We start from the raw sequence: 26824 nt of genomic DNA, 5'->3' as shown, positions 1-26824 counted from the left end.
TCCCACTCTGGACCTCCCTACCTGCTCATCTGCCTGTCCACCTGACTACTCCAGCAGGTTGCACAAAGTTCTTCTGTGAAATCCATGTCTCTGCCTCCACCTGTCCCATATTCTTGTTGGTTCAGGCATGTATGTGGAATAGTCAATCAGGCAAGGTTCTGCCAAGCAGGGCCACTGTGTACAGTTGTGAAGGTTGTGCACTGCATAAAGACCCTGGCGTGGGCCAGAACTCTAGACACCAAGCCCCGTGCCCTGACATGAGGCTATGTAAGCCAGAGGAAGGTGCTCTCTCCTCACCAAGCTGTGTATCTCCAGGGCTGTATTTTTTCTCAACTTTGCACAGAGGTGCCGTAGAACCTAACGGCGGCCCTGCCAACAGGGCAAAATATTCTGGTTACAAAATAGATACTGCAAGGCAGTTTCAAGAGGTCATCTGGCTCAGGTCCTGAAATCATAACATTTAAAAAGCCTTTCATATTAGTTGTCTATTGCTGTCATAAACTTAGAGACTTAAAACCATACCCATCTATTAGCTCACAGTTCTGTAGCTCAGAAGTCCAGGCATGGTGCGGCTGGGTTCTCTGCTCCAGGTCTCACAAGGCCAAAATCAAAGTGTGGGCAGCTGAAGTCTTATCTAGAAACTCTGGGGAAATATCTGCTTCCAGGCTTATTCAGGTTGTTGGCAGAATCCAATCTCTTGTGGCTTTAGGTCTGAGGGCCCCATTCCTTGCTGTCTGTCATCCAGGGACCACTCTGTACCTTGAGGCTGCCTGTATCCCTGCTCATGCGATGCCCTCTGCCTTTAAACCAGAAGCAGCGTGTTGAGTCCTTCTCATGCTTCAGAGAGAGTCGTGCCTGAATCCTTCTGGCTTCCTCTCTGTTTTTAAGGACCCCTGTGATTAGAGCAGGCCCACCTGGAAGATCTCCCTATTTTAAGATCAACTGCGACAGATAACATATTGTATAACATGAAGGGAGTGACATTTCATCGTATTCACAGGCTCCGGGGATTAGGGCAGAGGATCTTTGACAGGATATTTTAGAAATGTAACCTACCGCAGCCTCCTCGCCCACCCACATTCCTTTTAAAAGCCAAATATTTGAGCCTTTGTGTTTGAACAAGCTCATTCCTGCCTTACTTTGTCAGATAGTTACCCATTTTGAGCAAATACCAACACGTAGTAAAATAATTGATCGATCAATCAGAACCACCTTTTCTCTTCATCACCTCTCTCAAACACATTGGTAGAATCTGACACTGTCTGTCTGCTGGGAATAGCTCCTACCAGTTCACAAGCGCTGATTGTGAAGTGTTTAAGATTTTTGCAAGCTGGCTGTTAAAACTATTAGTACCTTAAAATTGACTATAGCGGGGGTATTTACACCATGGACAGCATCACCTCAAATCAAGATTCCTTTCTTTTTTTCCAGTAAGCAGGCTTACCAGTGTGCCACTGGGGGTCAGCCTTTCTTTCCAGGTCATGTCCTTGACCTCCTGTAGCCATCGGAATCCTTTCCACAGCCTTTTTCATGTGCGGACATCACCTTACTTTTTAATTCCACCAGGAACGCGGCAATCACACCCTTTAAAATCAGTTCATTTCATGGTAGAGTTGAAGTCTGCCTCCCTGCCAGTAGCCTCAGTCCTTTGGACACAGCACTTGTGACAATCCCAGAACCATTCGGAGTGATCGCCATCTCCCCCAGGAGACAGTTCTCTAGATCCACGTATCAGATCCCAGTTAGAAGCTCTGTCTTTAGAGCCGCATTGTCTGAGTTCAAATCCCAGCTCTACCGCTCTTTAACTATGACCTTGGGCAAGTCTCTTAACTTTTCTGGGCCTCTGGTTCCTCATCCATAAAATGGGGATAAAAATAGTACCCACCTCATGGGTTATGGTGAAGACTAACCAAATGAGATGCTATATGCACCTTGCCTGGCCCGTACCTGCTTCCTGGGTTTATTGTGAAGACTGAATTACTTAAAGTGCCAGAATGGGACAGTACCTGGCATCAAGTCAGTGCTATGAAATACTAGTAAGTAATGGGAAGCATGGTTTCTGGGCCGTTCATCATGCCAGTCACCCTGTTCTGGGTGCACTCTGATTTCCTTCTCAAACTGGAGTGTCAGAAGGGACCTAACTCCAAACTCTGGCTGAAATGCTAGACTGGTTCCAACCTGCTTTCCCTGACTGGCACTAGTCTGGGGGTAGCTGTCTCATTTTCTCTAAGTTTCAGCACAATCAGAGAGATGTTCCCAAGGAGTCTTGGGCCCTGGACCAGCAGCAGAGGGATACCATGTTTACCTGTTAGAAATGCAGACGCTCAGGCCCTGCCCCAGACCTGCCTGATCAGAATCTGCATTTTAACAAGATTCTCAGGGGAAGCATACACACGCCAAAGTTTGACATGCGCTGCTTTCAGGACCCTGTGACACACCTATTTTCAAGGGAAAATCAATGAAAGTGTCCTAAGCCTTCTCATGACACAGGGAGCCTTTCTCCCAGACCTTGGTAGCAGCGGGCGGAGTGCCAGTGTTGGGCTGTCAGGGTGTGGTTGGAGGTGGGAGGGGCTTTTCTGTCCTGGTTCAGAGCATGAAACGTGGCAGGGAAGGAGATGGGGGCTGCTGGCACTGACTAGAGAGATTAAACAAACAAACAAAAACCCCCCAAAACTAAAAGAACAACCCAACAGGGATGTGAGGCTTTTGAAAGCTCCCACAGAAAGGCTAACAGCTCTGCCTTCAGCTCTGTCCTGTGGCCCCAGGTCAAGGAAGCTTTGTGAGGGTTAGCTGGCCTGGAGCGGCCGTGATAAATTTAGAAACGATGAGAAGGAACATTTCTTGATACAGTGAAGAGTCATTTAGTGGGAATCAGGAGGGAAGAGGTCACTAAGTCAGAGATTATTTAAAGATTATTTCTAGCAAGGAGGGGCCAAAGGGTTAGGAAGCCACCTACTCGCATTGAGATGCAGAGGTAGATCCCCTGATTCCCTTCTTGTGCTGCCTGAATTTAAATGGGAACTTTCTGTGGTTCTTTACTGTGGCCACAGCTTGGGAATGACACTCACAGTGTACCAACCTGCTTGTACGAAAGAAACTATTAGAGTAACATATGTGAAAATTCCAACTCTGATGCTTACTAGCTGTGTGACTCTGGGCAAGTTACTTAACCTCTCTGAGCATCTGTTTTCTCATCTTTATAAAGTTGGACGAGTAATATATATGTTGCACAGCTAAAGTAAGGATGAAGTAAGAAAGTTCGTTTCATGGCGCTGAATGTAATGTAAATGCATGTATTATTATGTTAGACTCCTTCCTGGCTTAAAGGTCCTAATTTGGAATTGGGTGTCCTCATACAAAGGAGTATTCTGAGAGGCCAGTCAAGCAGCCTGAAATGTGTTTCCCAATCCCTTCCAGGTTGCTGGTGGGAGAGCTCCTGGGAGCATCTTTTCCAAGCAGCACAGTTGGGTCTTAGCTGGGAATGCTGCATGCTTTGGCACCTCCCTCCAAAGAAGGCTCGGAAGAGAGGCAGGTGCTGGCCTGGGGCCTCTGAAAGCATTACCAGCTCCAGGAGCAGCTGCTCAAGATAATCAGACCCCAATCTGGGCAGAAGGAGGAGTTGGGAATAGGACAGACAGGTTCAGAAGTCCTAGCCTGAACCCATGAGTTAGATCCCGGCTTGTTGTTGGAGAGAGCTCCCATAGACTGGACAGATAGAGGAGGCTGAGTGACTGAAGGTGTAGTTCAATGACATTCAGGCTTCTGTTCCCTTTGTCCCACTGAGAATCATTGGGCATTCCATCAAAGTAACCTTCAATATCTTTTTTGTCCCTAATGAGTTGTATTTTTACTGTGAAAAGACAGAGTTGATTCATTTCATGAAGCCCCAGGTTCATGATTAACTTCATCAATTTCAGATTAATTTCATGAAATTAGAAATTTTATGACTTGCTGGTATGTTACAGATTCACCATTAGAAAGTCACTCAGGAAGACATGATTGAAGGTCTCCTCCACACCAGGCACTAGAATGACAGTGGCAAATAAGAGATGTCCCCTGTCCTCAGGGAGCTTATACTCTAATACGGGCAGGTAGGGTCTAGACAAGTAAGTTAGTAACCTAACCAGCTAACCAGCTGTGATCAGTGCACTGAGGGAATAAGCAGAGTAAGTAACGTGATGGAACACGATGGAGAGGTAAGGATGGTGGGGAGGAAAGAGATCCAAAGAGATAACATGGCCCTGGAAGGCCACCCTGAGGAAGGAATGTCTGTGTGGAGACCAAAAGGATGAGGATAAGCATGGGCCCAGGCACAGGGAAGAGCAACGGTGATGCCCTAAGTGGGAAAGGACTTGATCTGAGGAACAGAAAGACCAATCTGTCTGGGACACGTGAGCAGTCATGAATGCAGCTGGATTATATACGATCCTGTGGGTTGCGGTAAAAGACTTTGTATTAATTCCAATTATAGGAGACGTGGAAGGACCTGGGTTTTATTTTTAATAGGTTACCCTTGTTAGCAGGGAAGGGACTGAAGGAAGAGGGCAAAGATAGGAGCAGGAAAACCTCTTAGGAGGCAGTTGCAAAGTCCAAGGGAGAGGTCATGGTGTTTTGATCTAGGTCTTGATAGCAGAGGGAAGATGGTGGTGACTTAAATGTATTCGGGTCAGAGGTGGGCACTGGGAGAGAGGAAGAGGAGGGTGAAGGAAAGGAAGGAATCAGGGGTGATTCCAGGATTCCAGGATAGATGATGGTGTCATTGACTGAAATGTGGAAGAACAAGTTTGGAAAAAGAACTCAAGTCCTGGCTGGTGACTCTTATAAATTTAAATGTTCCCGTGGCCTCATTTGTGGCTGGAGCAGAACTGAGAACTTTCTCAATTGTCAAGAGCTGTAAAGGATTTCTCTAGCCTCCAGGCGAGGTAGCACCTTAAGTGCAAAGAGATGTGATGCCTTCCCATGAATGATCCCAGGGAGGGAGTTTTACACTCCGCCTCCTCCACGCATTACACGCCCCAACCAGAGGCTCCTCCTAGCCACCTGAACGTCTCTTTCCACTGCTCAATGTCTGTCCTCGTTTCCCTGTCTTCAACTAAGCTGTCGTAGGCTTCGCTTATTCTGTTTATCTGTTAACTAAAAGTCAAATAAGCGCAGGCCGTGCTGTGTTTCTGACTTGTGGTCCTTCCAGCCCAGAGCTTGTCACTGACAGGGAGACGAAGCCAGATTTGGGAAGAATGAGTTGCGCTACCTGCCACCACCTTTAACATTCCAAGCCCCTCTAAGAACCCATTCGGGCGTCTCTCATCCTGTTTTATCCAGTTTTTCTTGACCTGACTTTTGTTTCCTGCCTGTATCACCGCTTGGGTCACCAGTTCTATGTGTTGATTTCCTTTAATTCTCTGACTCAGTGACTGGAGATGATATGTTTCCCTTGGATATTACTCTCAAACTACCAAATTGGGGTCGTATTACTCTTAGTAAGAATGATTCCTATTTGTCAAACATTTCCTAGGGAGCATGCCCCCTGTCAAGTGCTTTGCATGCATGAGCTCAGTTAAGAACACCGTGAAGAGGAATGAATAGGTATTCACTTTACAAATGAGACTTGGAGAGCTTTAGCAAGTTGCCCGAGGTCACCCAGCTAGTGAGAGGTGGGGGCCGAGTTTGAGCCCCATCCCAGTCTCCAGTACCCGTGCTGCTGCCCCGGGGGAGGGAAGGCCAAAGTGTCGTGGCCTCTCCGAGGTGGAAGGCCCATGCTTTCTCTGGTGACCAGCCAGGTGTTTCTGTGACTAGGGTAGGTGTGGCAAGTGATGAAGGTTTGGAGTCTGTTTTTGAAGCATTGGGGTCGGGAGTGGGGTGGGGGCGTGGCTTAGTAACTGCAATTACTTCACTTCAGGAGTCGTGGACCCATGTCTGGTGCTACAGGATCGACAGTGTGGACAACGGAAGCTCAGTAGACATCCAAAGATCTAACGGTGACTTGGGAAAGCTCAAGAGAGCAGAGAGGATGTCCCGAGTCAGGATGTAATGACATTCCTACGTTATAAAAAAGAATAAAGGGTGGAGCTGAAGGCCTGAGTCTCCTCGACCAAGGGCCCCCGCGGGCTAGCGGCCAAGTGCCGTGCACAGCTGAGCGGGCCTCCCACATGGGCCTTTTCTTTCCCAGGTGGAGGGCAGACTGAGCTCCGTGCCCACCTCCACCCTGCCATGTCTCACACCCTCTGGGAGAGGCCTAAACATCTTATCTGGGGTCTGGTCCAGAAATGTACCCCTCATCAAGCAAAAGGTGGGAGAGCTCAGGTCCACCTCTGTTTTTAAAGCTCCTTGTAATGAAAAATAAAAAAGTAAAGAAATATAAAAAAAAAAGTAAGAAAAAAAGTAAAGAAATGCAAAACAGGGTTACTGAAATTGGTTTAAATTTTTCAGTGCTGAACAAAACACCACCTTTTAATATAAAAAACAATACAGTTGTACTAGTCACAGAGTATTACAAGAGTTTAGAGTTCCTGTGATCTAGCCGGTGAATTCCTCTGACTGCAGAAGCTCATTTGGAAATCAGGTAGTGTTTGGTGCCTGCTGTGAATTACCAGAAGTTGTGACTTGAGCCAAACGGCCCTCCTGGCTTCCCTGTGATAGTCACTACCACAGAGAACGGGAGGGGTTCCAGACAAGACTCCCACAGGCCCACTCCCCGCCTCTGTCCCCCGCCTTCTGCCCTTTCTATGAAATAAACTTTCAAGTCAATATCAGCTGATTTCAAAGGTAAAAAAAATTTTTTTTTAAATTCTCCAGTGTCCTCAGAGTAAGAGAGGATAAGGAAGCAAATGTTTTGGGAGGACTTAAATGCCTGGGCCTTTCTATAGATATTACATCCTAGCTCGCACAACTGCCCTGGGATGGTGTAAGCATTATTCAACCCATTTTTGTATCATTTGAATGATTTGTCCAAGGTCATGTAGCATGTCCAGGATTAGAACCCAGAACCTTGGGACTGTGAAGCCTGAGCTGCTTCAGTCTTTGAGTCTGATCAAGAGCCATGGAGCCGCACGAAGCCCAGGAGGAGCCCAGTGGGGCTGGAATGGGGGCCTCAGGCCGCAACTCCCCTCCAAGCTCCTGTGGTGTTGGGGCAAACTTTGACCTTTCTGGATCTTTTCATTGTTCCTTTCTCTTCCTGTTTCTTCTCCTGGCTGGCTGGCCCCACCCACTCTGCTCCTTGCTTATGATACTTATTTTTCCGTCCACAGCAAAACAATTCACATCAAGGTAATTGATGATGAGGCGTATGAGAAAAACAAGAATTACTTCATTGAGATGATGGGCCCCCGCATGGTGGATATGAGTTTTCAGAAAGGTGTAGTACCCTGTCCTCCACACTAACGTTAACATTCTTCCCTCCTCTTCTGTCTCCTCCTTTCTCCAGCTCGTTTTTCTCCTTCTTTCCCCCTTTCTTCTGCCTCTCTGGTTCCCTGTCCCCTGTTCCCTCTCTTGTTGTCTCTTCCTCTCTTTTCACCTCTCCTTCTCCTATCTTTGCTCCCAGCTCTGTCCTAACACCTGCCAGCCTGTCACATGGTATCCGTAAGAGGGATGCTTGAAAGTCAGTGGTAATTTTTGTGGGATGGGGAAATGGATGTGGGGAAAAAACTGAGAGAGAGAGAGAGGGAGAGAGAGAGGGAGGGAGAGCACCAGCTACAGCCCTCACAGTATCATAGGTGAGGCTCTCTGTTTCTTCTGAGTGGCTTAGTGTACAGGGAAGAAGAAGATAGCACAACCCCAGGCAGAAAGACAGCCCTAGGAAACTGGCCCAGGCTCTCAGCACAGATTTCCACCGGGAAGACCTTTTCAGGGCTAAGCTGATATCCCCTGGATGTTGAGAATCAATGAATTTGAATTTGGGTTCTGTATGTGTCTCATTCCATTCCCCAAGACAGGTCTCAAGAGCCCTCTTATCTGCCCTGTCCCTGCTGTCAAGGTGTGTTTCTCTCCCTGACCTTGGATGAGCTGCAAGCACAGGTCTGAGCTCCAGGTCTAGGTCAAGGACCTTCTTGCCAAATTCTGTCTGCCTCCGGAAGAGCGCTTGGGTATGGAGGCAGTTAGAAGAGTGAGAGAGAGGATTCTGACCTGAGGGGAAGCTTCCCCAAGGAATCATGGGACCTCTCAGACTGGACGGAGCTTTTGCCAGCAACTTAAATGGCTGCATACACCCCAGGCCTCCAATAGGCAAGTCAGAAATTCCTCTTCTAGATAGATGGTACAGTGCGGTGGGAGCTGCTAGAATTCACCATTCCTTCCCTGGCTGAGCCGTCAATCATGCGCCTGCAGGCGATGCCCATGGTCACAGAGCAAGCACCCCATTCCCGCCCCACAGCAGAGCCCGTGCAGTGGGAAAACAGGTCAGGCTCAAGTCCCGTAGACAGCCATAGGGTACCACGTCTAGGGCCTCCAGGGATTCCCAGAAAATGCTTCTGGACAATCAGTGAACTTTGTCTTTTGTTCACAGAGCGTGGTGTGGAAAGGTGTCCAAAAAGTGCTCAAAAGGCAGCCAGAAATGCACTTGTAAAACACACACACACACACACACACGCAAAACACAAAGGCGCAGCAAGTCCTGGGCCTAACAAGTTACCAGATCAGCCTGCCACTTTATAGATAACAGAGCTGAGCCTGTCTTGAGAAGAACTTTTTTGTTTGTTTGTTGTTGTTGTTATCATTGTTTTTTGGCCAGAGAGATTTATTACCTGTACTGATACCAACAGAGATATTTAAGAGTTAGAGTAAGACTTGCATCGTTAAGACTTGTGGATTCGCATCTGTGAGACTGTAACCGCTCGGCTCTGTAGTCACACGTGCTGGTCTGCTCTGCTGCTGCATCAGAGGAAACGTCAGAGGCTCTGATGAGACACTCTAGGGCATTGTTTGTTAGGGCCTTTTGGCCCTTTAGAAAGCATTTAGGTCTCAGCACCCCCTCACCCCCCAGCTCCCAAAAAATGAATAGAAAATAACAATTAGGCCTCACTATGGGGACCCGTCAACACCACTGCGGTTCCATGAAGGACAAGAAGAAGCCACACAGGGAGATCCAGGCCCATGTGGCAACTTCTCCAATAACAGTGGGCCTGAGTCAGTCCTCGTGCGAGTCTGTGGAATGGAGTGATTTTCGAGGAAACTTTGCTGCCCTGAATGATTTGTTTTTAAAAGATGCAATGCTCTATTGAGATACCCACAAATGAACAGAAACCTCCATCACCATGTCCCCCAGACCCTTGTTAATCAGCATCTTAGGAAGTCAGCTTCGGGGGACAACACCCTGTGTGCTAGAAGTCCGAAGATGATTTAGAATTGATGACTCACATCATCTTCACCACACTTTTCCAAGAGTGCATCAGCTGTAAATATTAAAGGAGTCCTATATCATATTGTGGTTAATACATACGTATTTTACTTCCCATCACGAAGGCCCTATGAGACAAAGAATGAGAAAGATGACAGAATTCTGCCTTCCTTCCTTTCTCTCTCTCTCTGGTCTCCCTGCCTCATAATCACCTCCCCTTTAAGACTGTCTTTATGAGGCTCACACAAGAAGTGGGTATAGACACAAGGAAGGGAAACGAGCCCCTAGATATAGGTACTGTGGACCTATTTCCTGATGTGGAAGAGCCCTAGGTCATCCCCGATGGGCCAGCGGTTCACCTGCTGGGCAAAGAAATGCCAGTTACCATGTGACACCCAATGGAATGTGCTGCCCGACTCACTTCCTACTAACCATGGCAGGATCTAAAACGACTCCTCCCCACATCAGCCCCCTCCCTCCTCCCCATTTCCCCTCTGTCCTCCTGGATCCCTTCCTTTGCCCACTTCTCCTTGCCTCCTGGCTCCCCTTCCCTCTCACCCATAAGGACAACTATGACCAAGGAGATAAGAAAAGCTAAGACCATTTTTACTATAAGAACAATCCAATCCAATCCACCATCGTCCGGTCAGAAGCCACCATGGCGGGACTGGGCTGCATGTGCCAAAAGTGATGGGAAATGGTTTTAAAGGCTATTCTCCAAGTGACCAACCAACCTGCCGACCCAGTCGACACACTCTCTCTCTTGTTGTCCCCACAGGAAAACCATAAGGGTTAAAATAGTAGATGAGGAGGAATACGAAAGGCAAGAGAATTTCTTCATTGTCCTTGGTGAACCGAAATGGATGGAACGTGGAATATCAGGTGTGAGATTCTTTTAAAAAAACAAACAAAATGAAACAACGGAAAGAAAGAAAAAATTTAAACAAGCTGAAAAGCAACGACAACCAAAAGCAACTGTATTTTTTCTCCCCCCTTTTCTTTCCTTTTCCTCCTTCCTCCGTTTGACCAATGGACTTTTTTTTTTTTATTCTTTTCCCTCCTGTATTCTCGCTCTCACCCTGTTTCGGTATCATCTCTGCCGTCCTAGCCTTAACTTATTTCCAAGTCCTCCTTTCTCACCTCTGGGCACACTGCAGCCTCAAATCATCCTTACCCCATGAGTTACTTCTGCCTTGTGCTCCAGTTATCTGATTACTGATATCCCGGGCTCTCCCTGACAGCACGCACACATACACAGTAACCTGCAAAAGTGCCAACTCCTTGGTGGGTGGGGAGGAGAAGAAGAAGGAATGTAACGTGATGCATGCCTGCGCCCCTTCCCTGCCTTCTTCCTCCCCACCCCTCACTCTCTAGCCTGGATGGAACGGAGGGAGGGGTCTGGGATGGGGGCTGGGGCCCACGTTGCAGTGATGCTTTGACAGTTTTCTGCTGCCTTCCCCAACCTCCGTTGAGTGCCTGGCAGGTTATTCACTTGCAGAGTGGTCCATAGGCCCCTTTGCCCTTCATGGAGGTAAGTGTTTTATCTGGCTGTTTCACACTTGGGTAAACCGTAGCATGGAAAAGTGTCCCCGTCATCAGAGGCCACAGCTTCTGAGAGCTTTCTGAGCGAGAGCTGGCTTCAGAAGTAGCCATGCAATCTGAAATGCTGAGCTACTCTTCCTCCCCTTGGCATCCCACCCCATCCCTCTCTATCTCTGTTCTAGCCCAAGTTAGGGTACTTCATTCAGGCTGCTTTAGGATAACACAATCCCTAAAGCAGAAAACTGAGTCTGCCAAAGAAGGCAGTAACTTCAAATATTGAAATCCCCTTAGCCAGAAGACCCTGGAGAAGGACTGACACTGGGCAGGCCCAGCATGTGGTCTTACGGGTTTTCCAATAGGAGAAGGGACTCAATGGCATGGTTGGTGTTGATCCCTGAGAATCAGTTGTTGGATGCTTCACAGAAGGCTGCCTTTGCTTGGCATCTGCAAATGAGCATATCACCCAGATTTCAAGATAACCCTCATCCCACACCAGACGTGGCCTCCTCTCCTCCTTTCCTTGGGGCACGCATCTTGGGATACCTGACAGGGTTCCATTTCTAAGGAACTGATTATGTTGCAACCAAGGTAGATGTCAGGAAAGAGCTCTTCCCTTGAAGAAAATGATTGGAAGCTACTACTTTGAAAGTGCTGGAGGAATATATATGTGGGACCAGGTAAGCGTGCTATTGGGAAATACCAAGAGGAAGAGGTCCACACTCCCCTTCAGGAGAGCTGTGCTGCTGGGAGCCTCGTGGAGGATGGAACAGTGAGACCCACTTGTTTGTCAAAAAGGGGATTATTCTGCAACTACTTCATGTTCGTGTGCCAAAGAGCAGCATAAAGCCTTTCACTCCAGGACAGACCTAAGAGATTTGGCCACTGCACTCCCAAAGGCACAGCCACAGGTCTTCTTCTGCGATGTATGATTGATCAGTTCTCCTTGTCTTCTGGCGACTCTCTCTGCAGCCCTGACCAGTTCTGTGCCCGCACTGGTTTGGTCACAACGGAAGTTGCAGAGGCAGAAGCCCTCTCAGCCTTCCATTATCCTTCCTCTCCTTGGCCCCACAATGAGATGTTGCCATGAGCCAGACTGCCAAAGAGTGCTGGGAAAAAGAGAAAATCACCAGTTCCATTTGCTTCCCGGATTGTATTCCTGCCACCCAAATATGCTCAGAAATTGACTCAGCACCTGCCCCGCTTCATTCCCGCCTCCTTTGTGCATTTATTCCACAGCTTCGTGATTGGTAGGATGCGGCAGACACCTAAGTTCATTGTAAACTAACGTCATCAATTTTCACAGTCTCAGTTTCGTAGGTGCAGATGAAAACAGGACAAAGGATCAGACAGAGGATCTAGAAAGAAGGCAGTCTTCTCCAGACGAAAAGAATGGATTGGAAGTCCATCAATGACTTTATTCTGCCAGAATGCCTATGGCTACTCCCCATTTGAGGACCCCTTTCTACTGCACTGGATTATTTGTCCAAGGAGATGTCAGCAGAGCCCTGGTGGAGCCCAGTCCTGGGGGCGGGAGTCTGTGAGAAGACAAGGATTTCATCAAGCTACTGGAGTGGTATCCCCCCAGATCTTCCCAGGGACCAAGATACCAAGATGGCTTCCTGTTCTATTGTCTGTAGGGTTCATTTTCAGTTTCTTCAGACCTTCTCATATTTTGGCACTAGACCATAAGTTGAAAGGTCATAAAACTTGATTGTCTAGACTCAGAATCAAATGAAACCCCATCCTGATTTTCAGAACTTCCTGCTGTTCTCGGAGTGAGAAATAGCACAGTAGAAATTGCTTTTCATTATCAATGCTTCATGGGAGAGTTTAGGTATTCAGAACAGCATAGTATAGTGTGTGCATGGTCAAAAATGACAACTGCATTACCAAAAAATATATAAAGGACTGTATTTGAAATAGGAGATTCTATTCTTAGCAAACTAAAGACCTCAAGAGTGAGATTAAATGCTCTGGACAAGCTGGGGGAGCAAATGAGGAAGGATGAATAAGAAACATGGTTGCCCTGGAGGAGACAAAACACTTGGGTGTCTAGCAGTGGACACCTGAGAGCAATGCTAAGCAGCATGGTCACGGCTGTTGGGCCTGGGCCTGGACATTGGAAGCCTCAGGTGGGAAAGGAAAGCTCTCTCCTCCAAAAATGGCGCCTGTTTATACCTCCTTTTACCAAATCCATGAGCTCACTCTGACAAGCTGCCCAGGTGCTTCCAACTAGTCAGAACTGTGCTGTTTCCTGCTTGTCCCTGGGGTGTCTGAGCGGGGATAAAGGACTCTCCCCTAACTCTGGGAATCATACAGGGGAAAGTTCAGCTCCGGCTTCTCTCATCAGCTGCAGCAGGAAAAACACCCTGGAGGTATCATGTCACTCAGAGTTGACCTACCTGGATCTCGCTGATCTGTCTATAACCATTAAGTGGAAAGTCTCAGATTCGTGTAGACAAGGACCAGGAAATAGTGCGATTCCAGCTGACTGCAAGCCCTCTCACTGTGCTAGAGACGATCCTGGTGTTGGGAGGGATGTCTGAGTGAAAACCAGGGCAGCTCTTTTTGGACCTGGGTGCAATGATGTGTTTGGGTCTGTGGTCTTCTCTGGAACGTAGGGGCCAGGATGGACTCTTCCATGCAGACGCATAGAAGGAGCAGAGTGAATAAGCTCTCTGCTGTCTGTCTATCTATCTGTCCATCTATCTCAGTGTAGTAAGGAGACCCATTGATCCATTACCCCTTGGAATTCCTCATGGGAGAAACCAGAAAATGTCAGCTGCTGCTCTCCTTACTTATATACTGTAAAGATTATAGATCCACATGTGTTTTCAGTGGCTGTGAATATGGGAATGATAAATTACAGGCTGACTCACATCCCTAGAGATTTTTAGAAGAAACAGTTTGCAGACACCTTCCGCCACTGCCCTCACGTCACTCCTTCCTCAGTAACCTTCATCAGTCACCAGCTGCCCCGGGAGGAGGGAGCAGGATGTTCCCAGATTCTTACTTGACACAAGTCAGGGAGCGAGGTCCTGTGCTAAGACACCATCAAGATGAAAATGTGGCATGTTACAAGAATTTTTTAAACTTTTGGATCTTGAAACCTAAGAGAGGTTAACATAAGGAAAAATTTAGGGGCTAGGGATGACCTGTGTTGGGTACATCTTTAACTCAGCTTCTCAGGTCATAGAGAGACCTTGCATTTGTCATCTCCCATCTACCAATAGCTTTCGGTATGACAGTCCCTCTGTTCCAGAATATCTGGAGTCTGACTTAGCCTGTCCTCCCTGGGACAAAAAGACCAGTATCCAGAGATGTGGCACCACAGAATCTATGATCTATGATCCAGTTGCCAAAATAGATGGCAAATAGCAAATCTTATTGAACATCTGCTAATTGCAGTGACTTTGCAGTGACTATGCACCTCTAGGCACAGGTGGTGCAAAATGAGAGGGGTCTGTGGCCTCCAACCTCCAGGATATCTATATAAAATGATAAAATTTTCAAGGAAAACATTCTGCAGGATTTACCTTTTCAGTAGGTCATTCTTTTAGGGGTACTCAAAGCCCTGGCAGGGTTACAACCTATGCAGTTTCCAACATAACTGGATTCTTACTCCTTTACAGAATGGATGTGATAACCTGACCCCTTAGAAGACCACAAATGACCAACTCTGTCTCTGCCCCGCCCACTTGATTCCCCACCCTCATTCCTCTATCTCCAGCCCCCAGAGTTGGAGGGAAGGTGTGGGGAAGACGTGCAGCCACAGGACCTCGGTGCTCAGCTGTCTCTCCAGTGGCTCACAGCTCTGGCTGCTGCCGCTGCACGTGCTCCAAACGCTGCCTTTTGCATGTGGCTGCAGGGCTCTTATCTACTAAGCTCACTGCTCTTCTTATGCTACTGCATCCACAAAGCCTGGGGGCACTTTCCAGACGGGACCTTAATGCTCTTTCCTTTTCTTTCTTCCCCGTGTCTGGTATCCATTTGCAAACAGCGCTCCTGTTGTCTCCAGGTAAGAGGTGTCTTGCCTGCCTCCCCTTTTCTGCTTTTTGCCAGTGCCATTTGGTTTGGTGTAAGAACACTGTGTCCTTTCATTTAATAGGAACTGTGGGCTCAAGTTAATCTGATGAGTTCTCCTAAGAACTAGATTTATTTCCCCACTGAAGTAATTGTGAGTAATTGTAGACAATTCCTTGAGCACCACTTCTGTCAGTGGATGTGCGTAAAGGCAAAGCAGTCTTTCCTGGGGCCAGGAAGAGAACTGAAACTTACCAAAAAATTGGTGGGTCATAGACTTCTCTTGAATCTTAATTCATCTGCCATCTCGTGTTGTGGGGCGAGAGAGGATGAGAATCAGAGCTGAATATCCTAAAGGGATCATGATGGGATGAGAAAGAAAATACTTTGATCTTGAGGGGGTCCAGGGGAAAATAATCAGGAGCCGCTGTGAGAACATGAAAAGCAATTTTTAAAGAATCTGGGATTTTATTAATCCTGGAGGTCTTCCATCTCATCCAGCTGGGGCCTAAATTGCTAGAACTTTGGTTCATTTGTCATTGACCCTTGAATTCACATGTGCCATGAACAACAAGAAGAATTAGGATATTGTGGAGGAGGGAGGCAATTATCTGGCTGGAAATAGAAATTTGGGAGAATTTATTTTAGAGATATTCTCACAAAAAAATCTAGATCCTGTTGTGGGAGGTACATCTACTTTGAGAGTATGCTTACATCAGTGGAATCAAATCATAAACAATATCCAACTTTGTGAGCAGTTGGGAAAGTATTTCTAGCATATCAATAGTGCCATAACTCTTGACGCGGGCAGAGTGAATTATACAAGATGTCTCAGTATATGTTAAAATAACATTTTACGTTTCATCAGTTCTTTGAACATATAAAAATTTTAAGGTCATTTGAGAGGCAAAATGTCTTACAGAATTTATTGGTATTCAGTCACCATAGGCTATTTGCTGGGTTTGAGAAGGGGCTGTGTACATAGTAAGGACATTTACCTCCTTGGAGCCTTAAACCAAAAAAAAAAAAAAAGTGTATAACCCTTACACTTTTCCTTTCTGGAAAAAAATTACTCCAGCTTCCTTGGCCTCTTGCTTCCTCTTATATCAGAAAGATAAAGACTACTTCCAACCCCATATATTCCACTGTTCTCCCAGGATTTTAATATCAGAGCATTAAGTGTTCCTTCTCCATGTCACTCATCTTCTTCCCAAGGAAGGTTTTTGGGCTTCTTTGTTCCAACTCTTGCCTCTACCTCCCACCAGCCACACACATGTGCACACAGCAAAAACTGTGATTTAATTTAAGCTTCAGTATACTTTTAGCACATTGGCACAAACACCAGTAGAAGCTAAAATAGGAAAAAGTGTCATTTCCTGGATCTCTCGATCTGTAAGCCTTCCATTTAGGCCTTGGTTAGACTTTAAATTCACTGGAAATCTCGAGTCCTTGTTTGGATTTTCCCTGGTGGACAGGCAAACATGAGTCACAGTGCCTGGTGATGAAAAATGGAGAGTAAATATGTTCAGTCTGAGCTACACCACCAAGCTCAGGGACCTGGGAGTTAAAGCACTGGCTGCCTCGCCCCAGCTCTTTCTGAGGATGTCTGTAGAGCATGCATGACAATCTATTCCTGTATGGTCTGGCAAGCACTTTTATCTTCCAATATTTGTTTCATTCTTCCATCCTAGTAATAGTCTCATTCTCTTTCCACCTGCCCCCTTCCTCCTTCTTTTCCTAGTCAGCCTGAATATCAAGATCACCTGTCATTTATTCTCTTCACTTGAAATTCTGAGGAGTTACATAAATAAGTGAGCAGAATAATTACGGCCTTTTAGGTTTGAGACTTATCACTATCTCAAGAAGTTAACTTAATTTAAATGTAAAGGGATGATAATTAACAAAAGTCAAAAAAGGCAGGAATAACTACCAAACCAAGATACTAAATCAGAGTTGATTTAAAGGCATGTGAATCAATCAGTTAACAGATATATAGAGAGTACCTCCGTGGGGCCATGGGAGATCCAAAGAGAGAGGCTCTATTGGTTACATGTCAAAGGTATTTTTGCAGACAGCTAGATGGAAAAACTGACTGTCACCACAGGAGTGGACAGGTCAGCAGGCAGATCAATATCCTGCCAGATGGATATAGTGCTAGATTGATAGCAAGACAAGGGGTTAGACAGATACATTTATAAGTCACTGGAGGGCTTGTTATATTGGTATAAAGTTCTTGTGGCACATGCAAAGTATGACATGGGGGAATTGGTGAGGGAAGTGGAATAACATTGTCATGGCTAGGATAGGCATTATGATATGGTGCCAAAAACCACATGCAGAGGAAAAGAGCACCCATGCTTTTAAGGAGTCTAGGTATATGTCTTTTTCCAAAGGCTTTTATTCAGAGTGGCTTGCAGTCTGGCTACAAAGATCGCTGACTTCATAGCCAGAACCCTTAAAGTACCCAGACTTAAATTACCTTCAGAATTAACTAATAAGAGACTCATAATCAATGGATTAAATGAAGTCAGGCTGCTAGAGGATGTCTGCTTAGAAATGTACAGAAGGACATTGATCCTTGAGAAATAATTGTTTCTGGAAGTGGTCAGCAACACTAACAGGAGGACAGCACCACGGACAGCTCCCAAAACATTTCGGGATTGCCTTCTGCGTTTGGTGCCAGAAGCACTGGGTAAAACAGCCAGCTCAGGAATCCTCTGCACACTCTCTTTCCAGTCTCCATTCAGGACAACTAAGAAAACCCTTATATAAAATGTGCTCTCTGCTTGGCTTATAGTCTTTTCAATGAATTCTTTTCCTTACAACCTCGAGCTCAAGTCACACCCCTCCCCATCCTTCACCAATTCCCAAGACAGAGAGAAAAGAAGACTTTCTTGGCCTCTGACCCATTTTGACCTTGAGATTATTCAAGGACTAGAGAATTCCTCTAGGAGGTTCACCGTGCGGAATGAAAGGAATCAAAGAGCCAGATAAAAGAATTAATTGCATGTAAGAATGTGGACTTGGATGGGAAGATGTTTAAACAAGCTCTGAAAGAAGCAGGCTGCCAAGAGCAATTTTGTAATCAAAGGGGAATAAAAAAATTCACTTTAATCTGGAAAACACTCTATTTCACTCTATTTCACTTTAATCCTGAAAACATGTCTTCATGGTGAAGTGATCTTAAAATGGACTCACCAGCTGAAGTGGAAAAAATTGTGTAACTGTTCAGCATGAGAATGGACCACTGGTAAATGAGTCAAGATGCTGAGGGGCCACAGGGAATGCCTCAAAAGGAAGTAAAGGAAGAGCTATCTTTTGTTTTGTATTTGAACAAGGATTTGCGTTCCAGAAGAAACGTGCCTGGTTCTTTAGAAACCCTGGGGATCTTTCACTTGAAAATTATGAAGTTCTTGGGGAAACCTTCCAAGTTTCTGATTGTGAGGACAATATTCACTAGTATGAAATGTAGATATTCCTGGAAACATCCTTTATGTCTCCTTTATAGAAAGAATAGTCCCAAGAGTGTTGGAAATGGATGTTAATATGAACCAGTAGACAGTCCCTTTGGATTAAAATGTCCTTCTGACCCCAAGAACTCTTACATGAAGTGGTTGACCAAACAGTCACGCCCAACAGTTCAAAACTGTTAAAGGTCAACGATTTGTTTTTTGTTCCCAGCTCTCCAATAGCTCACCGGATGACCTGGGATTTCACTGGTGCTGTTTCTCAGAGGTCTGTGGGTCAGTTTGCCTGACCAGGTATAAAATAGCAAGAGGAGTGTTTAGCCCAGGCCTGCAAGGGACCCTCTCATGATCTGATGATCATAACATGTCTAGCACGTTATAGAAAGAGGCACTAAAACACAGAATTCCTGTCCTCGAGAGCTATTTGCTGTATGGCCACTGCCCACGCCTTATACTCTGAGCTTTAGACTTCCGGGGAATGGTGAATGTGCTAAAGCCAGTCTGATTTTGTTTTGTTGCAGAGGTGACAGACAGGAAGCTGACTATGGAGGAAGAGGAAGCCAAGAGGATAGCAGAAATGGGAAAGCCAATATTGGGTGAACACCCCAAACTAGAGGTCATCATTGAAGAGTCCTATGAATTCAAGGTCAGGCCATAAATGAGATATAATTGAATAACAGAGTAATGAGGTGGGAGGTAGAAGGCCTGGAGTTCTGTTCCAATTTCACCGCTGAACATATGAGGTTGAAACTGAACAAATCACTTACCCACCCCAGTCTCAGTTTTCCTGTTTGTGACACGGGACGTGTGCTGGCCATTTGTATCCCAGAAATATTGTGAGGAACTGTAACATAGCATATGGAATAAATGAGCTATAGAGCCCCCAAATGTATCATCATTTACAATTGTTTATTTGTATTTTTAAAACAAAGATACTAAAAATCACTCCCCCCCAGCTAGGTTTGTTGACATCATGACTGTTATTCTCGACCGTACTAATCTAAGTATCCAGGGTCAGTAGTCACAGCAAAAGAAAAAGAAAACAGAAGGACTATCCCAGAAGATGCCACCCAAGGCCATTCCATGCGTAACTTTCAGAGCCCACGTGGAGCTCCCCCACCCCGGAATGAAGGGTGTCTTTCCTTCACCTGAAGCACCAGTCTCTTCAGTGGTTCTGAGCATTCTCACCTCATGGTTCCAAGTTTTTATCTCCCTGACAGAGTACAGTGGACAAGCTGATCAGGAAGACAAACCTGGCCTTGGTTGTGGGGACTCATTCCTGGAGGGACCAGTTCATGGAGGCCATCACTGTCAGTGCAGGTAAGACGGTCTCAAGATGGGCACAGACCTTCCTGGGAGGAGCAGGCGGCTCCAGAGAAGGAAGAACACAGCCACATCAGCAGCCCGCCAGTCTCTAGGAGGGCTCTGTGGCCAGTCTTCCCAGCTTTTACCCTAGATGTCTGCCTTCTCACCGGGTCACTTCAGAAAGGAAGCATAGGGTAACTCAAAGGACGTGGCTTTCTCTGGCTTTAAACCCTGGTTCTACTCTGTGAACTGGGTAAGCTATCCTCTCGGCACCCGAATTTCCTTACCCAAAAAAGGGAACTATTGCTACCTTGCTCAGCAAAGAAAGTAGATAGCTAAGAATCTGGTACTGAACAGGAACTTAATAAATCCTAATTTCCATCATTCTGTTCTCTTGTTAATTGGGTCCTCCTTATCTGCAAAGTAGGGGGCTATTCTGATTTAGAGGTGTGGGAATCCAGGGTTTGTAAAATCTTTGCATTGATTCTGACAAACCTCCACCCTGAGTGATTCCAGAACTCTCCTTGGCATCTAGTGACAGGTTTCCTCAGGGGGTGCCCACAGCACAGCTAGCGTCCCAAAGGCTTGCTCATGGGTTGGAATGGAGCTAGGAGGGGTCTCGTCACCACCACGGATATTACCTCTCAGCACCACCGAGGCCTCCTTGTGCTGCCCAGAACTTCTGGCCTTGTCTCTTTTCATGAAGCTTTGTTGTCGTAGCAACCCACAGGGTCACATCCCTGAGGTCCTAGCGCCAGAGTGGAAGTACAGCTAGGAAGAAAGGGCCACTGCCGCTGTGTTCGCTGCCCCACTTTTCACATCACCTGCTTCAGATACTCCCAGTTCCCCCTCTGATGACCTTACTTTGCCCCTAAAGAGACAAGATGTGGAATGTAGGCCACATCATCTCACCCCCTCGTTTGAAAAAGGTTCAGAAACCAGAGGTGATTTAGCCCAGGTTACAGATTCTCTTCATGGCAAAGCTGCAGTTGGAACCCAAATGTCCTGACTCCTGTTCCCACTGGTTATGTCAAAACATGACAGAGGTTGCTCTGGACAGGATGCCAGCATGCCCCATTACATCCTCTCCTCCCAGACTGCTGACTGGGCAACTCGGCCCACATTTCCTGGCAAGGACAAGCGGGGGCCACCCCTGGTCTGTCCCATGGGATATTTGGGGATGGCGCTGGCTCCCTGGCAGGCCCACATGATCGGGCGTGACAGCTGTCCCGCTGGGGAGGGATAATGACCAGAACCGTGAGGTTCCTGCAGCAGTCATGTCAGGAAAATTGGAGAAGAGCCCCACTGGTGTCCAGGGAAGAGTGGGCACGCAGCTGGTTTTGCTTTTCTTCACCTCGGCGACCCAACGCCTGCTGCATCCTCCCTCTCTCCTCCACTGCCCTGTCGCTCTCGTGTTCTCACATCCTCTCTCTGTATCTCTTTCTCTTCTCTTTTTTATTCCCCTGTCCTCTCTCTCTCCCTCATGGTGCCCTGCATGCAAATTGACCAATGGGACAACCCAACTTGTTTTCCATTTCCCACCTGTCTTCTGCCCAGGAGAAAACAGAAGTCTCCGTGCAGCTGATGGTGCTTGCGATGTGGGTTGGACTTGACTTTCTCCTGAATGAGGATCTGACCCCGTGGCCCTTTCCCCGGCCTGTTTATCTTGCCTTCAGCAGGGGACGAGGATGAGGATGAGTCAGGCGAGGAGAGGCTGCCCTCCTGCTTTGACTACGTCATGCACTTCCTAACGGTCTTCTGGAAGGTGCTGTTTGCCTGCGTGCCCCCCACAGAGTACTGCCATGGCTGGGCCTGCTTCGTGGTTTCCATTCTCATCATCGGCATGCTCACAGCCGTCATCGGGGACCTGGCCTCCCACTTCGGCTGCACCATTGGCCTCAAGGACTCGGTCACAGCTGTTGTCTTTGTGGCATTTGGCACCTCTGTGCCAGGTGAGAGAGAGGGATGCTCGGGTTTGCAAAGAGGTTGTTACCTGGTTCAAGTGGCCCCTCCCCTTGGCCTCATGATCTTCCTTAGACCATCTCAGATCTGAGCTTAACAGTGCCTCTGCCCTTAAGGTGCACAAAAGTCCATCAGAAGAGTCAATGGTATTATTAAGAATGAGAGCTAACACTTCCTGAGTGCTTGATGTGTCAGGCAGTACGTGTGCCAAGCAGTTCACATGTCTTACCCCTGTAATGCTCGCCAAAGCCCTACTCAGTGGGGACCGTCATTATCCCCACTTGACAGATGAGGAAACTGAAGCCCACGGAGGTTGTTACCTGTTCAGGTAGGTGGCCCCATTTCTTAAGCTCCACACGGGATGAATAGGCCACAAACAATGTAACTCAGTGTAGATACAGTTCCCCTTCCATCTCCCTCCAGCAGCCTTGGAGAGGTTCAAAGTTAGCCTGCTTGAAGACGTGCAGTAGAAATGCCCACAAGCCTCCCCTACTTAGGAGGACACCTGTGAGTACAAAGTGTCTCCCAGCAGAACAAATGAAGAAGCTTCTCGAGCTCTTGTCATTTCCTATGGTGAATTACACATTCTTTATTTTCACATAAACACCTGGAGATGAACAAGAGCAGGAACGCCTTTATTCATTCGTTAAGACAAATATTTACTGAGCCTGGTACAGCCTGGTGGTCGTTTCTGGGACTATGATGGGAAGCAGGACAGACATGCTTCCCTCTCTATAATCTGGTGGAGTTTATAATCTAGTAAAGGAGACTATATTCAACTACTGTAATTAAAATCACCTCGATAAGGTCCATGAAGAAGAAATCCAGGTGCTGTGCAAGTATAAAGTGGGGGACCTCAGCTCGGCCGGGCCAGGGGCGGCTTCCATGAGGGGATATGTGTCAGCTGGGCTGGGAAGGCAGCAGCGGTCATCAGGTGGAGAGGGGCTGCATTAGCTCAGGGTTCTCATTTAGTTCAGCTGGGGTCTCCAGGGTGTCTGAACCCCCAACTCCTGCCAGGGAACTGGCCTCCTAGTTACCATAGGAAGAAAGAGACAGCATCTTCCTATGGGAGGGCGAGACTGAATCTCATCAGACAGGACTCTGCTGGCTAGAAACCCTTCTTGTGCCAAGAAAACATATCCTTCTGGAGAGTTACTGAATCTACATCACACTCTAGGAAAATTTCTTCCCCAAACCCCAGCACAGACGGGTAGGATTATTTGTACATTAATGATGCAAAAGGTTTGGCTATCATGGGAGTGCCTTGGATGGTAGGAAATTAGATGGACAATTCAGGGACGGCTTTGTGAAGGAGATGCCCAGTGATTTCTGTTCTCCAGGTCTCCAGGGACTGGGACTATCAGAGGGGAAGGAGCAGATATGGATAAAAGGAACAGATGTGGGAAAAAGTTGCAAAGAATCAGAGGTTAAAAAACAAAAAGATGAGGTCACAGGCAAGAAAAGGCAAGAGGTTTTCTCTGGAAGAAAATTGGCAATGAAGAGGCAAGCCAGGACAAGCCAGGCAAGGGCGAGCTTGGGGCACTTCCAGGTCCTTACAGTGGTCCAGAGAGCAGCTGGCAGTATTAGGGGCTTGAAGAAGGTTATGCTGTGTTCCACTCAGCTGACTTCATGGCTTTGGCTGAAGCTCTTTGGCTGTAGGGTGATGCTGTGGAAGGGGCTCTTCCATGAGGGTTTTAGGGTCAAATCTCTTGCTAATTTACCTTGAGTAACTTCCGTGACCCTTATTTTTCCTAACTTGTCAAATAAAAGGATGTCCCTGACAGTCCTTCTAGTGCCTACAATCCATGCCAACATCTCAAGTCAAACAGCCTGCAAGGCCCTGTGCTCTGGGACTAACTGCAAAGGCAGAGCCCCGTCTTCGTTGAGTCCACAGCTCACCCTGCAAGTCCCCAGGAGGATTCTCTGCCATGTCTTCTGTCCCCATAAACCCAGCACTTACTAGCACAGTGCTGAGCCCATGGGTGCCATCACCGTGTGTGTTATGTGAGCAAATGTCCCATGTGATGGGCAATCAGGCACTTACTCCAAGCAGCCTCCCAGGATGTCTAGGTTCCCTGGGGAGATGTTATGGGATAGCAAACTCCCCTTCGTGAAAAAGTAGTCCAAAAGGAACAATAAACCCACTCAGTAAGTATCAGGACTGGAAGGACCCTTGGGAATCTTTCAGGCGCAGGCAGATGAGGAAGGGGAGGCTCAGAGAAGTGAGGTGACCTATCCAAGGCCACAAAGCCTATTCATGGCAGCGCTAGGGTAGACCCCAAGACCCCGCCTCTCATTCCCGGGCTCAGCCCGCTGGTCCCAGCTGCTGCTTGGACCCACTCACAGGTAGGCCCTCCACATCTCAGCCTCCCGCCAGCTCCCACTTGTCTCTGCCTCTTCCAGATACGTTTGCCAGCAAAGCAGCCGCCATCCAGGACGTGTATGCAGACGCCTCCATTGGCAACGTCACGGGCAGCAATGCGGTCAACGTCTTTCTGGGCATTGGCCTGGCCTGGTCCGTGGCCGCCATCTACTGGGCCCTTCAGGGACAGGAGTTCCGCGTGTCAGCCGGCACGCTGGCCTTCTCCGTCACCCTCTTCACCATCTTCGCGTTCGTCTGCATCAGCGTGCTCTTGTACCGCCGGCGGCCCCACCTGGGCGGGGAGCTGGGCGGCCCTCGTGGCTGCAAGCTGGCCACGACCTGGCTCTTCGTGAGCCTGTGGCTTCTCTACATACTCTTTGCCACGCTGGAGGCTTACTGCTACATCAGGGGGTTCTGAGCCACAGAACCAGGCCTCCCACTGGGCAGGCCCAGGACTCCTAAGAGAAGGGCGCTTCCCTACCCAGTGACCTCTCCCGGATACTCAGCCCTGGAGAGGTAGCATCAGGACCCGAGCCCCAGGAACTTCACCTGACTAGGCCCTGGCAGTGAACTGAAAGGGCAGAGTCAATCAATCCAACAGAAGGGAGGAAACACCCACTTTACAAAGTACTTAATTCAATACAAGCCAACAACAGCAACAAATCCACCTCCACCCCATCTTCCCACCACGTCCCTGGCCCATAGCAAAGGGCAGACCCTTTTGCCATCTTTTATTCCACCTTCTTCTGAATATTCCTTTGCTTCTACTTTCCTCAGGGGCAGGGATTCTCCTGTCTGTCAAGTTCAATACATCACCGCTCTCTCACTCAGCCGGCGAGGCGTGAAAATGAGTCTGATCCACGTGGCTGGTTTGGGGTTCTCTTTTCATTGTAATCATGATGGTGGTTGCTTCGTTTCCCCATCAGGTTTTGCTCATTGATTGTTTGTTCGTCTTGTCTTTCCTTTTGGAGGTTAGTGACAGAGGTGCTGTGATGGAGCCCAAGGGTAGAGGCAGGAACTTCCAGACACACACATTCCCACTCACGCTGGGTAACAGCTGTCTCTTGCTCTATCCAGGTCCTGTCCGCCATCCCCTTTTTCCTCTGCACTCTTGAGTGGACTGATGGTGTCTGGGTGGCAGTAAGTTTGCACACCCGTGCGGGGCACTAAAGGACAGGGGCTGTGGCAGGAGCAGGAACAGCTTTCTGTCAAGCTTCGGTCGAAATCCGGTTTAAAACGAGAAGTCGTTCTCTCCCCTGCCCGAGCCTTTTAGATTCTTTCTGTCTCGTCGTGTCAAGGTCTATGTGTTTATCCTTCTGTGGGAAGACCCACCAAGTGGGAGAGAGGGGACAAAAATAGGAATGGGATGTGATGACCTAGGGCAGCTCGGGAAGCAGGAGGGATCTCTGCCTTCTAGAACATCTTTGGCTTCGTGTCGGAGGCAGGAGAGACGTCCACCTAGTGAGATCTCTAAGGGGGGAGATACTTCACGTCAGCACTTTTGAGAAATGTCAGTTTCACCACCCCTCACTTTCTAACGTGCCAGACTGAGAACTCTGAGTGTATTTCTTGATTTAATGGGAAAACTTAGACGTATATAAGGAAATGAGGGGCTCCTGCCACCTCTCCTGAACGCTCGGGTCGTATTTGAAAACATTTTCACAAGACAGGAACTAGAACTCATCTCTCCCACATCCTCGCTTGTTTTTAAACCTCTGGAAGCACTTTTTCCAGCCTGTGGGCTGTTTCTTGCCCCAGTAGGAGGAACCTTAGTTGCCATAATCCCACGGAGCCTGGGTTTATTGAAAGAGAGGTTGCCGTGCCCTCCAGACCTTTTCCCAACAAGTTTTGAAAGGACCTGGCTTTAAAACACACACACACACACACACACACACACACACACACAAATGGCCACACATATGAAATCACCACAAAACTGCCCACAGATCTTCAGGCTTTCTGCATTGACATAAATACATTTTTTAAAGGAAAAGAAGAAATTAAAATACACCTGTTTAATTTTAAACACATTTTTTAAGAAAAAAATTAAAAAAGAAACAGTGCTCATGTCACAAGCTATGTTGACAGTTGCTGGTGGAAATGTTGGGTTGGTTTAAAAAAATAATAAAAGCTATACTTATCTCTCTCTAAATACAGCTTGCCTCTCCCCGTGTTTCTTCAGGAAAAGGTCCAAGGGGCCACCTTGGGTTTCTTCTGGAGCTGAGGTGGTTGATGTGAAGGTGTCATCTCCTATTTGTATCTCCTCTTTGTATCTGTCGTCCCCTCAGACGCCAGGGTGCCAGACCCAGGATTTGTAAAGCGAAAAATGCTTCGGGAAATGCCACCTGTCAAAATCTGGACTTCGAGACGCTGGAGGACGTAAGGTGGTGCCGTGGCGATTAAAGGGGAGAGAGCTTTAGGTATTAGAAAGGCCTAGTTGGGCAGGAGTCCAGCGAGGCAAGCAGGGCCCTGCATTTATTAGCAATAGACACATTCATTCGTTCACTCCTCACTCATTCAACAAGTGTATTCTGAACAGCTTCGAGGCATGGAGCATTCTGGTGGCTCAGTGAAGACTAAGACAGAGTGCCTGACCTCAGGAAGCTCACAGGAGGGGATGACTTCTTTCACCAAGGCTCTTTTGGTTACAAGAAACAGAAATCTATATTAAGCTGACGGAAGAAATGTGGGGCGGCAGTGCAATCCTTCAAAGGAGCGCAAGGCAGGAAGCACAGCGGGCCACAGGGGCCCGAAGGCGATCAGGAACGGAGGCCACTCTCCTCCTCCTCAAACCGCAGTGTCCCCCATCCTTGTTCTTTCCCCCATCAGGCGAAG

General features: G+C 47.5%; 1 protein-coding gene across 1 annotated transcript in view; it reads left to right on the top strand.

Moving 5' to 3' along the window:
• The window catches only part of SLC8A3 (solute carrier family 8 member A3), a 140914-nt gene extending 114769 nt beyond the window's left edge, over positions 1 to 26145 (top strand). Inside the window, exons 3-7 of the mRNA XM_015241471.3 lie at positions 10107 to 10210; positions 18882 to 19006; positions 19581 to 19680; positions 21342 to 21617; positions 24031 to 26145. Of these exons, the coding sequence (XP_015096957.1) occupies positions 10107 to 10210; positions 18882 to 19006; positions 19581 to 19680; positions 21342 to 21617; positions 24031 to 24407 (982 nt within the window). The 3' untranslated portion in view covers positions 24408 to 26145. The remainder of the gene's footprint in view (positions 1 to 10106; positions 10211 to 18881; positions 19007 to 19580; positions 19681 to 21341; positions 21618 to 24030) is intronic.
• The last annotated feature ends 679 nt before the right edge of the window (positions 26146 to 26824 follow it).

The sequence above is a fragment of the Vicugna pacos genome, chromosome 6 (genome assembly GCF_048564905.1).
Source record: "Vicugna pacos chromosome 6, VicPac4, whole genome shotgun sequence".
In the NCBI taxonomy this organism is placed as follows: domain Eukaryota; kingdom Metazoa; phylum Chordata; class Mammalia; order Artiodactyla; family Camelidae; genus Vicugna; species Vicugna pacos.
The sequence above is the reverse complement of the archived record's forward strand: the minus strand, read 5'-3'. Positions and strand labels throughout refer to the sequence as shown.